This window comes from Athene noctua, chromosome 1 (genome assembly GCF_965140245.1).
Source record: "Athene noctua chromosome 1, bAthNoc1.hap1.1, whole genome shotgun sequence".
Taxonomy (NCBI): Eukaryota; Metazoa; Chordata; class Aves; order Strigiformes; family Strigidae; genus Athene; species Athene noctua.
The window spans coordinates 88,755,202-88,770,859 of NC_134037.1; the positions used below are offsets into that span (position 1 = coordinate 88,755,202).

The window sequence follows — 15,658 nt, forward strand, 5'->3', positions numbered from 1 at the left end:
TAAAAAACCATAGTTACTAAGTTTTTAATAATCTATTATAATATGCAAAACTTTTATAAAAGGTGAAGCTTACCCAGAATATTTTATATGCAATTCCTAGAAAAGCCTTAAAACATAAAATGTCATATGAAACTTTATTTTGCTCATAACTTTGCATTTTTCCTGTATTAGTCTGTAATAACTTTACACACATTATTCAGACATTTTGACAAAAAGCATACTGAAAAAATATATGGTTATTGCAAATAATGGTTATTGCATACTTAATTCTTTTTTCACACATGAAGTACAATTTAACATTCTTTTCTGTCTGAAAAAAGGAGAAAAAACAGTGTATGAAATAAAAATCCATTTAACCAGGTATGAGAGATTGAAATTTTTTTTTTTTTTTAACAATATAATCAAGATTTTTTTTCTCTACATTTCTGAAATACAGAAGAGTAATATATTCCTTTTTATTCTTTTAAGGTTTTTTTCCTACTGCCAAGGCCCTCTTATTAATGGAATTTACTGCAGCCCTTTAAATAATATGGAGTGGAAAACCCCTGCAAAAACTACATTCTCCTTTTGAATGTTCCCCCATTTCCAATTTTGCATTAAAAGGATATTAATGTACACTTGTTAAGTCATACTCTCTTTGCTCAAAAACCCTTTAAATCAAGCAAACATACAAAAGATATGGCAAGCTATCCATTTCTGATGTTAACTTACCCCATTCAAGCTGCCCAAATCCTTCACCAAATGTACATCCGTAGAGGCATCATAGTTAAGCACAGCATGCTGCTTGTCCACACTTCGTGACTAAATTGTATTAAAAAAATTATATAAAATAAAGTATTTCAAAAACAGATCCAGATAGCGTTAATGGATATTTCTTAAAGTATGTGATTATTTTCTATGTATCACATTTATTCAAATTAGATAAAATAATTACTCCTGCATATGAAAAAACTCAATCCCTAACCATATCTAACTCCAGCCCCAGATGCCCATATGATCACAATAAAATTTTAAAGTTAATTCAGAAGAATTATTTTCTTAATGCTTCCCCAAATGCAATTATAAGTCAGATCCAGCTATACCTTCTCCAAATTTATTTTTTTCAGTTCACCATAGTATCACTGATGTTTAATCTAACATCATCAACTTCACTTTTCTCTCCCTCTCCTTAACTACATGCATCTTTTGGAGCATGAGTATGAGTCTGTGATATTGCTGTTCCCTCTGAAACACACTGTTTCCTGTCATGCCTCAGTAAATATTATGTTGCATGGGATACTTACCTTAGTATACAAGCATTCAAAATGGTTTTCCTTGATCTCAATTTCCTAAACAAATTAGCTATAGTCTCTTCACCAAATGTCTGAGCAGTTCCTGAATTACTATTCCCATTAGTTCTGACTCTTTATCAGTCCTTCCTTAAGGACTTCACATTTCACATCCAAATGCTAACAGGAACAAACCCTGTTACTATTTCCTCTGAGAACACCACTTCCCTAACAGCTAAGTCCCTCTCTTAGCATTTGCCCATGGCCAAGTATTTGCAGCCTGAAGTGATGACTGCAAGCAAGGAAGAAGCAGGGCTGCACATACACTTCCTTCAAATATGCATGTGGTCAGCACCTTGACATCTAGAAAAGTTCCCAACCAGATGGAGCCCACAGCTCATCCTCCCCAGTTGTGCGGGACTGATTTCAGTCTGGTTCCTGGTAATTCTGCTAGTGCAGTGTCCTGACATGATGGCACAGCAGTAAATTTCTTCCAACAGCATTCTTTCCAGTTTCAGGTTTGTATCTTCTATCCATGCTACGCACCTCATTGTTCAGGGCTAAAGAGCACTGAAAATGGTAACTTTCTGTCTGAGACAACTGTACTTATTTCGGTACCAACTTGCAGTCTGCCAGTTCTAGGAGTCATCAAGTGCATCAGCCAGTTCAAGGCATCAAGAACATGCAATCATGACTAAGGAAATGCTTTCTCTTCTCAGAATCCCACATTTATCATCTTACTCCTCCTCCCTTCCTTGAGACTTGCTTCTTTTCAATTTACTTCCTTATTCTTCCTTTATATGCCATCTTTTGACTGGTTTGTTTTCTCCTCAAAGGAGTGAAATCAGTCCTCTTCTGCTCATACTTATTATTTTACTTTTAGACTTTTCATTTAAGCCAATTTGCTCTGCAGTCCTGAGCGGTATAGAAGGGGGGCCAGGATACAAAGGGAGAGGGGAGAATTAAGGAAGAGAAGGACAAATGAAAAAGGCCCATACTAATAAAAGCTGCAGTCGTATACTACATCAGTTAACTGTTCTTAATAGTAGATGAAGATATAGAAGGATAGTTCATTTCCCACTAAATTAGTACCCGTTCCTCAAGTGAAAGCAAGCTATCTCAATAAAATCAAATTCACTGATGTGGGTGTTCTGCTGAGCCTACAATGTCGTGCAGAGATTACATTTTCCACACTCAAGTGATACAGCAATGCAGACACAAGAATTACCCTACCTTTAGCTAGGGTATGGAAAAAATTTCTGAACCTCTTTCAATTATGTTATTCAAATACATATTGTATTAGTATATCAATTATTATCTTTATGTGCTACATCCTATCAAAAATAAGTTAAAATGGAAAGGTTGTGAAAAGATCCTTAAGGCTTCATGATATTTTGTCATATCTTCTGAAATGGTAAGAATAATTACTCAAGTCTGTGACTTTTAGAGAAAAACCTGAAATTCTGCAGAACTTTAAAGTTCTTCTCAGGCTCAGATTACCTGCATATAAGTGGACACATTTTTTATTCATTGCAGATGATCTTTACAGGTGCAAACACTGCAGATCTTTCAAATGCCATTTTTCCTTCTGATTTGGTATTGCAGCTTTCCATTCAAATTTAAGCACTGTCAAAATTACTTTTTATAAGACTGCGGTTCCCTGTCTGGCAGCTAAGCACCACACAGCCGCTCACTCACTTCCCCCTGCCCCAGTGGGATGGGGGAACAGAAGAGGAAGAGCAAAAGCAAGAAAACTCATGGGTGGAGTTAAAGACAGTTTAAGTAGTGGAGGAAAGAGGAAGAAGAAAGAAGAAATAAAACAAGTGATGCAAAGGCAATCACTCACCACCTCCCACAAGCAGACCGATGCTCAGCCAGTCTTCGAGCAGTAGTTACCTTCCCCAAAGCCCCTGCCCTCAGTTTTTATGGCTGAGCATGACATTATATAGCACGGAATGTCCCTTTGGTGAGTTTGGATCACCTGTCCTGGTTGCGTTCCCTCTCAGCTTCTTGTGCACCCCTATAGTCACATATGTGTAGGAGCAGGATGAGAGAGAATGCCTTGAAACTGTGCACACACTCTTCAGCAATAGCTAAAATATTGCTGTGTTATCAACAGTGTTTTTGTCACAAATCCAAAACATAGTATCATAAGGGCTTCTATAAAGAAAATTTAACTCCAACCCAGATGACCCAGTACAAGGATTTACATATGACTGCAGAAATAATAAAAATCACAGAATAACTGTGCTAAGAGTTGTATGAATATTAAGAAGAAAACTCCATCCTCAGTTAAAAGAAATTTCTAACTGCCATTATTTTAGACAAAGACTCTTCAGTCCAATCCAGACTACTAAGAAAATGTTCAGAATACAGAAAACAAGAGTATTCTTCCTTGGAAATAATTTTGATACTATGAATAAAGTAGATTTCTTTATCTTGGAGATTATTTTCCCATCAAGATTCAAAAGGTTTTCTAAACAATGGTGAAAGAAGGGGAGAATGTGGTATCTATCCACAAGCAGGGTGAGGTATTGGAGCAGATAGCTAAATACCAAGACTGCACACTATGTTTGAGCATATTTACAAAATAACACATTTAAAGCAAATCTGTATTCCCAGACATGAACAAACCCTCTTAGGAGAACAGTCAAGTACAGATCTGAGGTCTAGTTGTATCAAGCATGCATCAGAGTTGAAATGCTTTTTAATAAGGCTTTTATAACATGTTTTCTGTCAAGAGATTATGAATAAAAGCATTAAATTCTGCTTTCTTTATCATGCATTGCCCACATGCTTTGCAGTAAGAGAACAACCAAGTTGTCGGGTGGAAAGGAAGGTCCTACACAAAGAGCTATACATACAGAACAAGAACACATTATTAGCTTCTCTTTTAGTGGGTTCCTCCCCCTGAAGCAGTATGTGATGTTACAGTCATGCTGGCATGTAGACCTAACATAGCAGCAGGCTAAAGAGAATAGTTTTTGAGAATCACCAGGCCCAGACTACCTCTTAAGTCAATGCACAACAAATAACATTTGTAAATGACTGGAATCTATTCACAATATTAAATCAAAGAGACAGCTACTTTTGAAGGTGATGATGACTTTGAAGTTTTGTAACACAAAATAATAAATGCCTGAGAATTCAGGTTCACTCTAAGGACTGATCAACCAATGGAGAGGAGAGGGACCAGGGGAGAGAGAAGGAAGAAAAGGCTCCCTTATTCAGAGAAAACAACCCATTACAAGTTAGTGGTAAAATAAAAGCATGTATTTATTATAATCTTTTGGGCAGGAACCAATGTGGTGGAGTATTTTGGTTGCATTTTTTTCATTGTTTTGGGTGTTGGGGAGGTTTTGTGTTTGTTTGTTTGGACTTTTTTTAAAAGTTCCCACATAAATCAACAAGACATCATACTGCCTGTCTTTAAAGTGAAACTAGAAGTATTTTCAACTACTTTCTAACATGACAAAGTACCTCCATAACCAATAAAACCTTTGGATGCCTTTGGAGGTTGAGAGCCAAATTCAGTTTACTAGAGATATTACATTCTGAGTAAGACACATAGATTTCTAGGCACTTCAATTTCAAGTGAGATTAACGGCCACATACACAACTCTTATGAACAAAAAAATCCAAAAGAAAATATTTTATCGAATGGTAGGAAGGGCTGAGAAATTACTTCTGAAGTTCAACCTCCTTAAGAGCTCTACAGTAAACAAAGACAAGAATTCAAGAAGAAACTCCCAAAATATTACCATTAACCATTCAAAAATTATATATACTAGAAAGAAGCAGCTCAGACGACCACAGCTTTAACAGGGCAAAGTGCTTGCAGTGTGGCTACATAACAATACAGTTACACATCTCTAAGAGTTCCGCATAGTGATCCGCAAAGTTGAGGAAACCACTGAAGTGCCAAACTGTTTTGACTAAGACTTGTATTTTTGAGTCATTCAACTTCCTCAGAGATAAATACTCTTCCGTACTAATGTCATTTGCCTTTGTACAGAAAGATCAGGACATGAGGATAGTTACATCAAGTCATGTGACTAAATTAGATTACAAGTTGCAGAAAAAAAGAAATCTTTTTTCAAAAGCATCCAGTGCACTTAGCAATATCACATTTTATGGAGCACATAGCCTACTTGGTTTCTGATCATATTGCAAATTTTATTTCATCTTGTATTCTAGCATTCTATATGTGATTTGTATTAAGAAAATGCAGTCCTCTGCAGTTCGACAGTAACTGTATGACTGATGGCAATATATTTAAACTAACGTTTTTCTATGAACACAAAAGATTAATCAAAACAATCCCTCCCTCAGTATCTGGGGAATTTAATTTTCAAAAGGAACACAAAACTGGTGCATTAAGTTCACAATTTGAGCAGTTGCACATGGAAGGCTGATGCAATTACCTGTAACATCAGCTCACAGTCATCTCTTCCAACAAAAATCATTTCTCGTGGCAGCCTATGGCGGGTGCCTCCACTGCTCACCAAAAACCAGGATGTTAAGCTCATTTTCTGCTTAGCTGATAAATCCTTGGCAAAGCTACGTCATCCTGCAAGAAGAAAGAGAGAGAGAGAGAGAGAGACGGAGAAATTCATTTTAGTTATTTTTAGCTACAGTTACTGCTCAGCAAACACTGTGAGCAGAATACAAAAAGCCTCTGAAAATACAGCACTCTCAATAGCATGTACTGAACCCAGCAATCACAGGAAGTGACAGGCTCCAGATTTACAGAGTCAGAGGCTCTGCTTCATGCAACTAGGCAAATTTAATTGGAGGTGAGCTTCTTCAAAATGAACAAGCAGCTAGTTCATGCCAAAGTCATACATCAAGTTGTCAGAAAGCTTTTAACATTTGACCGCTTATTATCAAGATAATTGCTACGTTAACGCTTCACTATCACAACGTTCAATAAACAAACATGGCAAATGTTCACAGAACACAGCAAGTAACTTGCATGTGTGTCATTACATTTTCCTACTAAAAAGAACTACCTCATTTGATTTTAAGCTCAGGTCCTCTGTACAACACCAAGTGAAAGCTTAAATTAAAGGATGTTTTGCTTCTTATTTAACCTTAGATTTCTGCAATAAAACTTGTATCTTGGAAATTTAGAGTGTATCTTTAGAAATGTAAACAAAGAAGAGGAAAATGAACAATTTAGAAGTTATTTGTAAGTAATAAAACTGAAAGTAGTATTCCTACAAAACTTAAATTTTCCAATAAACAACATGACATATTACATACACAGAAAAAAATCCCACAGCTATTTAAAATGTCATAAAGTACAAAAGAAAACAAAACCTGAAAACTGGATACAATCTTTTATGAAAAACTTCTTCACATAGTATGGCCTACTTGAAACTGGACAGAAATATGATTAAAAGCACTCTCCAGAGTAATTCAATGGTTGATGCTTGGAAAAGCATTTAAGAAGTATTCCAAATCTCTCTCAGGAAAAGCAAGACAATGCAGTCATTTAATTCATTCATTACCACTCTGTATTCACTAAAAGAGAAGCTAAAGAAAATAAAAAGCAACCAGTCTGCATTCCTCTCAGTACCAAATAGCAGGCATTTATCTTCTCTTTTATTTTACGTCATTTACTGAAATTATGCAAGGGTAGCAAATGTAGTCTCGAGCATAATCTGCATAATAACCAAAATGCACGTAAGCACTGGCCCATTACACAAACTACAGTCAAGAAGAGACACCTCAAATGATGAAAACTTATTAAGAGGACTGAGTCAAAACTGCATCTGAGAATGACAGAATAGACCTTTACAAAACAGTAAGTCAAAAGCATACCATGGCAGGTGCTAAAATGAACCAGCAGAGCTGTCAACCCAGTTGAAAAAAAATAACATAATTCAAATGCAAGAAATTAGAAAGATTTAATGTGCTAAAGATTTACTTAATGAAAAAGCAAATATGTATCGCAACAAAGTGATACCTATAGTAGGATTACTTTTCCATAGCTGTATCACAACACATTCGTCAATTGAAACTTATGTCCACTTATTGTTCTCCAACATCTTCAGCTTCTCTATTATACTTTATTCATAGAAAATACGAACATTACAAATTACATCTACAATAATAACTTGCTGAAATCAAATTTAGACATCTAGTTACCAAATAAGTGTTTTAGTACTTCAGACATTTTACTCAGCACCTTTGAAGGAAATTAACATTTGTGTTTTTAATTTAACCTAGTTTAAAAGTAAAAGATAAACTAGGTCAATCAAATGACATTTTTCCATTCTTTTTAGGAAAGGAAAAGGAAGTATCAGAAATGGCCAGCCTAGGTTCCATTCCAGCTTTTAACAAGCAAATTAAATGGATGTTTGACAGCAAGCATGCTGTTCAGTATCAAAGCTCCTCATTCTGTTTATATTTTCCTGCCTTTTAAATCTCCCATCTGCTTATCATAACAACATTTACACCATTTGGCCTTCCTGCTCTAATTGGAAATTCATATGAAAACCTCCAAGAGGATATAAGCTATTACAAAAAGTACTTAGTCAAATACTATGTTTTAGTTTACATAGGCAGACTGTCAATAAAGGAGAAAAACTATTTTTATTTATAAAACAGACAAGTAGGTCAACAACTAGAGCTAGAAAACAACCCCAAAACTCCCAATCTCCCACAAAAGATAAAGCCTGACAACAAACAGATTAAATTAAGCTATCTGAAATAATTTTTAAAAACCCATATTGTACAGAGCAATCATTGCCACACAACTTGGCAGCACATTTGTAGTTAAAAGCCCATCACCATTTCTATCAAACTTAATAATGTTGTACTTTTCAAACAGTGCTGTCTGTCTCAACTGCGACGAATCACCAACCTAGATACATATTTTATTTTAAAGTATTCTTTAGAATAAACCAATGCCTTTGATCAAAGCTGTGCTGAAATTCTGCATAGCAAAACTGGCTGAAAACAGGATACTGTAGCAACAGTTACTTAATATGAGAACTAAAAAGTACATTAAAAATTTGAGACGAAACTGCACACTAGTTATATGAACAGTATATGGACAATTAGATTGCATCCTGAAAACTTCATGAAAGGCAACAATATTTTTAATATACTGCTGCGTTAAGTACTCTGGCTGTAGTATTCTGATCAATACAGGGATGAAAGATTGTTCATTGTCTAGGAGATACCAAATTAAATTACTGTATGGCAGGTGCATAATTATCAGAAGTGGCTCTTTACACAGTGTAAATTTAGGTCATGGTAATTCTTGCAATTAAATATTATAGATACTAAAAGGTTACACTGGGTTCAAAAAGCAATAAGCATTCATGGAAAAAAAATTATCATGCGTGTTAAATGCAATGACCCCACTTATGAATCAGGAACTGCATGCATTGTGCATTTTGAGAGGCTTGGCGCATGCTCTAGTAAGGTTTCACTTGCTGTTGTCCTACTTAATAAATTCTCTTCCTTACCTAGCCTTTGTTTATGCAGAAGAGGATACTCGTCCAGATGGATCTGTCCTACTCCAGCACAGACTACACTTTTTAAATGAAGTATTTACCGAAAATATTACGATTTTGACTCTAGAAAAAGTAATTTTAAATGCTTTATTGAAGCATTTTGTTTTATTAGTCTTTCCTAATATGGCAGTATTGTGTTGCAGTCTTTAAAGAAACTAGTGAATATTATTAAGACTTGAACATTCAAAGCAATACTTCATTCTAGATACGTGGAAGTCTGTTGCTGAGACATCTATTGCAACTGCAAAATATTTCCTTGTCTGCAGAAGAAACAGCATTTTATGGTGAGAGACTATGAATTTCAAAAGGCAGTAACCAGTGTGTAAGAATGAACACATGGGTAATAAGCCATATGAAACAGATGATGCAGCAACAGGGAAACTGGCTGCATCATCCCTGTAAACATAATTTAGTCCAGAGAACTAAAGCCCTGCATTATGTAGCCAAAAGATGGGTGTAACCAATTTCAAGTACATCTAGAGAAATACTGCCAAGATTGCAGTTCTGATACAGTAATATTATTGTAAGCAAAAATCCTTAATAATCTCACATTTGAGCAATCTACAGTCTACATTTTTCTGCCTGTAACTTAAACCAGTCAACTGTTTCCTGCAACTAAACTGTGAGTACTGAGACGCTGATCCTACAGAGAAACAAAAAGCTATGTTTAAAATTGAAACTAAATGTAATATATGCCTGAAATGGACATTTAAGCACTTCAGTCATCCATATTAAGACTGGAAATGGTATAATTGTAATGGTACACAATTAACCTATTAGGGTAGAACAAATTTTATTTAAGAATAATTTAAAATAACATTTAAAATAAACCCTGCATCAAGCTGAGACAAAGACCTGACAAAGCTGGAAGCCCTGTGTTGCCCGTTAGTTGCCCTTTTAAGTTCCTCTTTCCAGCTGATAAAATTTTTGCTAAAATTAAGTTTACCTTCTCATATAATTGCCTAGTATATTTGGGGAAGCTTCAGAAAAAATAACGGAAACATTTCCAAAACAAGGATAGAGGAAAATATTCTATGTTACTAGCCTTAAAAAAATTAATAAGTAGTACCTCATATATGCAAATTGGTAACCTGAAAGTGACAGGAGGCCTTAGTACCAGTTTGTACCCTTCACCATCGCTCCTGCGCAAATCTATCCAAATGCAGAAAAACAATAGGCTTTTGAAAACTTTCCATGTGTATATTAGTTTAACAAGTACATGGATAAATTCTCTCAACACATCTGCCTACACAGAGTATGCTCCACAATTTACTTTACCCATTTTTTAATGTTATAGTGCCAGTTAGAACCAACAATAAGGAATCTTTCCCCAGTATTTTCTATCCATCCACTGTTGCTGGTAGAGAACAAACATGAGGACGGAAGACCCAGGAGGAGAGAAGACCACCACCCCTGGACAAAAACACTTGAGCTGGAGCTAGGCAGACTCTGGAATGAGGAATCAAGAAAGGCAAACAACAGGTGTAAGTCATGACAAGGGAGAAATCACAATTAAGAGAGCACTAAGGAGCCAGTAATGACTGGAGAAGACCTGAAGTTAAAGCTTCTTCCCAAGTCACAAAGAAATGCTGTCAGCAAACAATACCCATTGGAAAAGTGCCTACCATGACTGCTTTATTGACTATCCAGTGTAATTAAGGGTACTAGTGCCAGCAGTTCTATTTCTGACTGAAATGGAGAAATCCATGCTATAAAAAGAAAAGAGCAAAGTGAATATAATTCCAACCCTGAAAATATTACTGTATCAATATAATTGATATTGAAAAGTAATCTATAAAGATAATTAAAGATAGTTTTAAGTGGAAAACATGACAGTAATATTGTCTACCTTGTAAAACACTCTGAAGCTGGGCAGTATCACAAGCAGTGTTCCATGTGCAATCATAATTAACCTACTTACATAAATGCATTAGAAAATAACCTTTAACTACATCACCACATATTATTTTAACCAGGAGTCTACCTTACTCAGGGTAAAACAAAAAGCTTAACAGTCAGTTAATGGGGTTTTTCTTTTCTCCCATCAATTGATTAGCCTGTGCCTTATTTATTGCACATCATTAAACACCTTTTGTGAATTATTAACTTCCTACTGACTTTATCTGCCATGCTCATCACCACAGCAGGAGAAATTCATTAACACTTATGATAAAATCTCCACAAATATCTCTATAAAGGGTTTATTATAAATGGGGAACTGTAGAGTGCTCTTTTTAACACTGAAGTATCTTGATCTTGAGTATTTAAGTTCCAAAACCATCAGCACTTCATCTTAAAAGTACCTACTTTAACACAACACTAGTGTTCAAATTGTCTCATTTATTTGTTACAACACAGAATACATAATTCTTTCGCGAGTAAGGTTAAAGTCACATGTAAGGTGGCTAGAAAATTAAGACTACTTTTCAAAAATATGGGTAGATGGCTCATCCACCATCATAAGGACTATAAATACAAGAATACGCATACTCTGTGGTAGCCTCTAAATGTTTTAGTCATGAAATTATTGTTGGTGCTTTCATAATCCCCTGTTTCTTCCACCAGTCACACTGCTGTCATCCCAGAAAGTGAGACAGAGGGCTCTACAGGCAACAGCCTCCTGGCTGAAACTGTTCTCATTAATACCTAGGGCTAGTGAATTTGTTAATAAAGTAGGTATCTTGTGCAGGAAAAAGGAAAAAAAAAATGCATGGCTGAAGAACCTTTAATTGGGAATTATGCTTAAAAATCACTGAAACTCTTCATCCACATCCCCCAGAGAAGACGAGCTCGCATACTTGGGAAAACTGACAAAAAGAATCATAGACTTCCAGCTGGAATTGCTATTATCGAGTATTTCACTGACTGGAAATTTACCTGAACACATCCCTCTAGAAACATTCAAATGATATATACAGTTTTGAACAAGAAACTGTATCTGTTCACAATGATATAAAGAAATATTGCTATTATAATGTTTATGAAAATTGTATGCAATTACTCAAGAGTTAAACTGACATAAGAGAATAGAACTGGATGGCAGACACGGAAATAGGTAGAGTGGAAGAAAACAGGAAACCCAAGAGATAAAAAGTGAAGCATCCATTCAATTTAACTTCTTGCTCAAATGAGGAACAGGAGTACATTTAGGATGACTGTCCCTATCAAGACACCTCAGAAAAATCTCAGTCCTCTTTGGTCTGTTGGCTTATCTCTCTTAAACTTATTAAGGTGTAGCTGACAAGGCAAGTGAACGATATCCTCCGATATTCATTCTGCTTCTGAAATATTTGACTTGTTCCACCTTAGCTCGAATATCAAAATTTGGCCACAGTTTCTTGAAAAACAGATTAGAAAATCATACTGAAACCTTATACTATGTCCAAAATACATAACTTTCAGCATTCATTGAAAGATGTACCCATGACTAAATTCTACTAAACAAGGGAAACACTAAAAGCAAAGAAACCCTCTTAACCACTATGCTGCAAAACTATTCTTTTCACCCCTCTCCTTTTTCATCTTATTTTTTTTCTATACAGAGATGGAGGAGGAGAGAAGGCAAAACAAGTATGTAAACCTCCTTGAATCTTACAAAATTACCTGGGCCTTTTGTTTAGACAAAGAAAATCCTTCACTTGCAAAATCAGATAGATCCAATATTTTTTTAAAAGTTATTTTAAGCTTAAGAAGAAAAAAACAAAAACATAGAGCAGAAATTAAAAACAGAACAAGAAAATGCCTTTATAAAGCTGTGTCATGCCCCCCACTTTTTTTTACTGGTATGCATCCAACGTGTAAATATGCACATTACCTGTATTACCTATCATAAAGATCTATCATAAAGATCTAACTAAAACCACAAGAGTTAGAGTTAGTTCTACCACATAAAAAAAACAACAGCAGCGTATTTCTTGGGGGTTCTCTGGCTAGGAGAGTAAAGAAGAAGAAAAAACAAACAAAAAAAGGGGCGTGCAGAGGAGGCAAGAGACATACAGCCAAACCTTCCACTTTACAGTGATGAAGCTGGAGGGTACTGTCTGTCTGGCACCCTGTGGATCTGGCCCGAGGAGCAGATTATCACAGCAGACTCCTCAGCAGCATCTTTGGGATTTCTTCCTTGTATTTTAATTACAAAAAGGCATAAAAGCCTTCTAGCCGGGAAAGCTAACAAGAATAGCTATGCTTTCTCCCTGCATTCAAAGAGTTTGAGATCTCTGTAGAAAAGACCCAGATACTCTTCTTTCCCCACACATCTGACAGAATAAGGACAAGAAAGCAGCTCAGGAGGCTGTTGTCTGTCAGTCCGCAAATCTGTCCCCTAATGTGGGTACAGCTGCGGGGCTGCGCAAGCATCCTCTCCCTTCCGTCCAGGTCAAAATTAGATCTCTGTCTATTTTATTGCTGTGACACACAGGAATAGCTGTCAGAACAGCAACTGTAATAAACTCCTTTTTCTGCCAACAGTGCAGCTGCACTGAAAGTTGCTTGGGTTTTGATTTTGAGGGACAATGACTTAAAAGACCATATCCTACTTTGTTTTTGATGTAATAATGACTTGAAAAAAAAGCCCAAGATCTTTTCCTTTGCTATTACATCAGTATCAACATACAAATAGTGTAAACAAAAGTACAAAAATAAGGCTTATCTGATGGATATCAACCATTTGCATGCCACAGTATGCAAAAAATATATTATTTGCATGAATAAACAACCAGGATGTCTACACAAACATGAAGTCCAACACTAAGACTTTCTACCAAGTTTAAGCAAACATACAATTGAAAATAAATAATGTCCCCTTTAAAGCATCTAAGAAAGGGAAATTAAGTGTTACAGGAACTACGAAGACAGTCATGCCTTTCCCTACCACAAAAGAGAGACTGAGAAGCTACCAAAAAACCCCAAACAAACACTGCAATTCCTAGTAGAAGCTAGGAGATCAAATTCTATTAAGAACAGCAGATTGCAGCTAAGACTTCAGCAAGTTGACAAAAAATAAAATACTGGGTTATCTTTACAAAGAATACTGGTAAACATGCAAATTCTTAAAAGACTGATTAGAAAACTTTGCACAAGACTGGTACTGTACATGAAAATAGTCTTACACAACAATCATAAGCAATTTTACGCATATATTACTGTTATAATAATCGGGGTACCTGAAGATTAAAATTTTTTAAGTTTTAAGGTATTCTCAGTCTAAACATTAGATTTCAAACTGTTAAAAGCACACAGCTATTAGCAACTAGGATATAGCCATTAAGCCTTCAAAAAAGTGATCTTATTTTATCTTTTGATAACAGACACTAAGGTTACTTTTCATTTATTAAGAAAACTAACAGCTTATTTTGTATTCTTAACCTTTACGTTAATAAGCAAAAAAAACATTTATCACGAATGTTCTTTACAGCATTCCTACACTGAAAGGCAACACTTTTCAAAAGCTGCTTTCAATAAACAGTTAAAATAAAGGGTAATGACTGCTTACAAGAGTTGCTTAATTTATGATCAAATGATCAAGTGTTCATTTTTTGTCCATCACTCTCATTCAGATTAAGGAACTACATATAGAAAAATATTCTGAAGTTTTCCTATTTCACCATGATCAAACAAACTCATCTATACAGATTAGTGTACACAGTCTGCTGATAAGATAGTACATCTGATAAGTAGCCTTTAGAAATGATTGTGACCAGCAGTCCAAAGAAACCATAACCAAATTGTCTTGGGGAAAAAGCTTCCCTTAATGAAAGATGCAGAAATACTTCATCCCTCCCCCCCCTCAACTCCATATCAGACTATATTATCAGACTATATTTTTGCCAAGATAGGCAAACAGGAAAATAAATAAATACAAATCAGGCATTGATTTCAGGCAGAATGTAATCTTAAAGAAGCAGTCAAGTCCTCCTCCTCCTCCACTTCCTATTCTCACTGTCTCCATTGTGGCATGTTCCAAGTTACTTTGTAGGCAGTGTATGATGAGGAGGTTTTATTTGCGTTGGCCAAGTACCGACCACAGCCCTCAGCACTACTGAAAAGACAAACACCACTTTGCAAATAAAATTGGACCTCTTAACCTCCCAGGAGTGGTGATTTCACTTTCCCCACAATTGTGAAATATATGGGGTTTATTCCATGTCCCAAGATCCCTGGTAAGGTTAAATTACATTCAAGGCAATGCAAATTTTTTCTTCTTCAAAAAAGAGAATTATTCACTTTTTGGGTATGAAGTATACTATCCAAAGAAAAACATGTATTTAAGTAATTTTAATATCTATCTTTCAGCTATCATTTCGTTTTACTTCTTGACACAATGCATAAGTACACAGAAGATGAAAATGGAACAGATAGAAGGCAATTATTGAAATCAATGCTACTGATCTCCACATCCACTCACAGTAGTACAGATACATAACTTAAGAGGTGTGCAATTATTATTCTTTGCTACATCACCACTGTAACATGTAAAACATGTTTATCATTTGCTCCACACAAAATATTTGATACATACTACCCTCTCCCTTATGGAATGCTTTGGAGCTTTATACAACTATTCTCAACAGCCAAGTCCACAGATGTATTTTTCTTGGAAATACACTACGTTGTTTGTTCCAAGCACAGTAACACAGGCCCTACGTGGAAAAAAAAAAAAAAAAAAAAAAAAAAAAAGTTGGATGCACTTATTTTACAAAACAACCAAAGGTTCAAACTTTTGTCTTAAAAGTTGTAAGCGATATTCACTCCAGGCAATCTTCACTGTCTGAAGACAGGGAGAGTGGGTGTGTGTGCACAAGCCTAATGAAAGCTCATTGATTCTGTGTCACTATTAAGTTGTGCTACATGTGTATGCCACAA

The 15,658-nt window shown here is 35.6% G+C and overlaps 1 protein-coding gene across 5 annotated transcripts in view; it reads right to left on the reverse strand.

The window, feature by feature from the left end:
• CEP170 (centrosomal protein 170) overlaps positions 1-15,658 on the reverse strand; it is a 103,729-nt gene that overhangs the window by 75,054 nt on the left and 13,017 nt on the right. For all 5 annotated transcript variants that reach the window (XM_074896849.1, XM_074896848.1, XM_074896847.1 and 2 more), the window contains exons 2-3: positions 5,693-5,838; positions 712-801 (exon numbers count right to left, since the gene is read on the reverse strand). In XM_074896849.1, coding sequence (XP_074752950.1) covers positions 712-801; positions 5,693-5,797 — 195 coding nt within the window. In that variant the 5' untranslated portion in view covers positions 5,798-5,838. The remainder of the gene's footprint in view (positions 1-711; positions 802-5,692; positions 5,839-15,658) is intronic.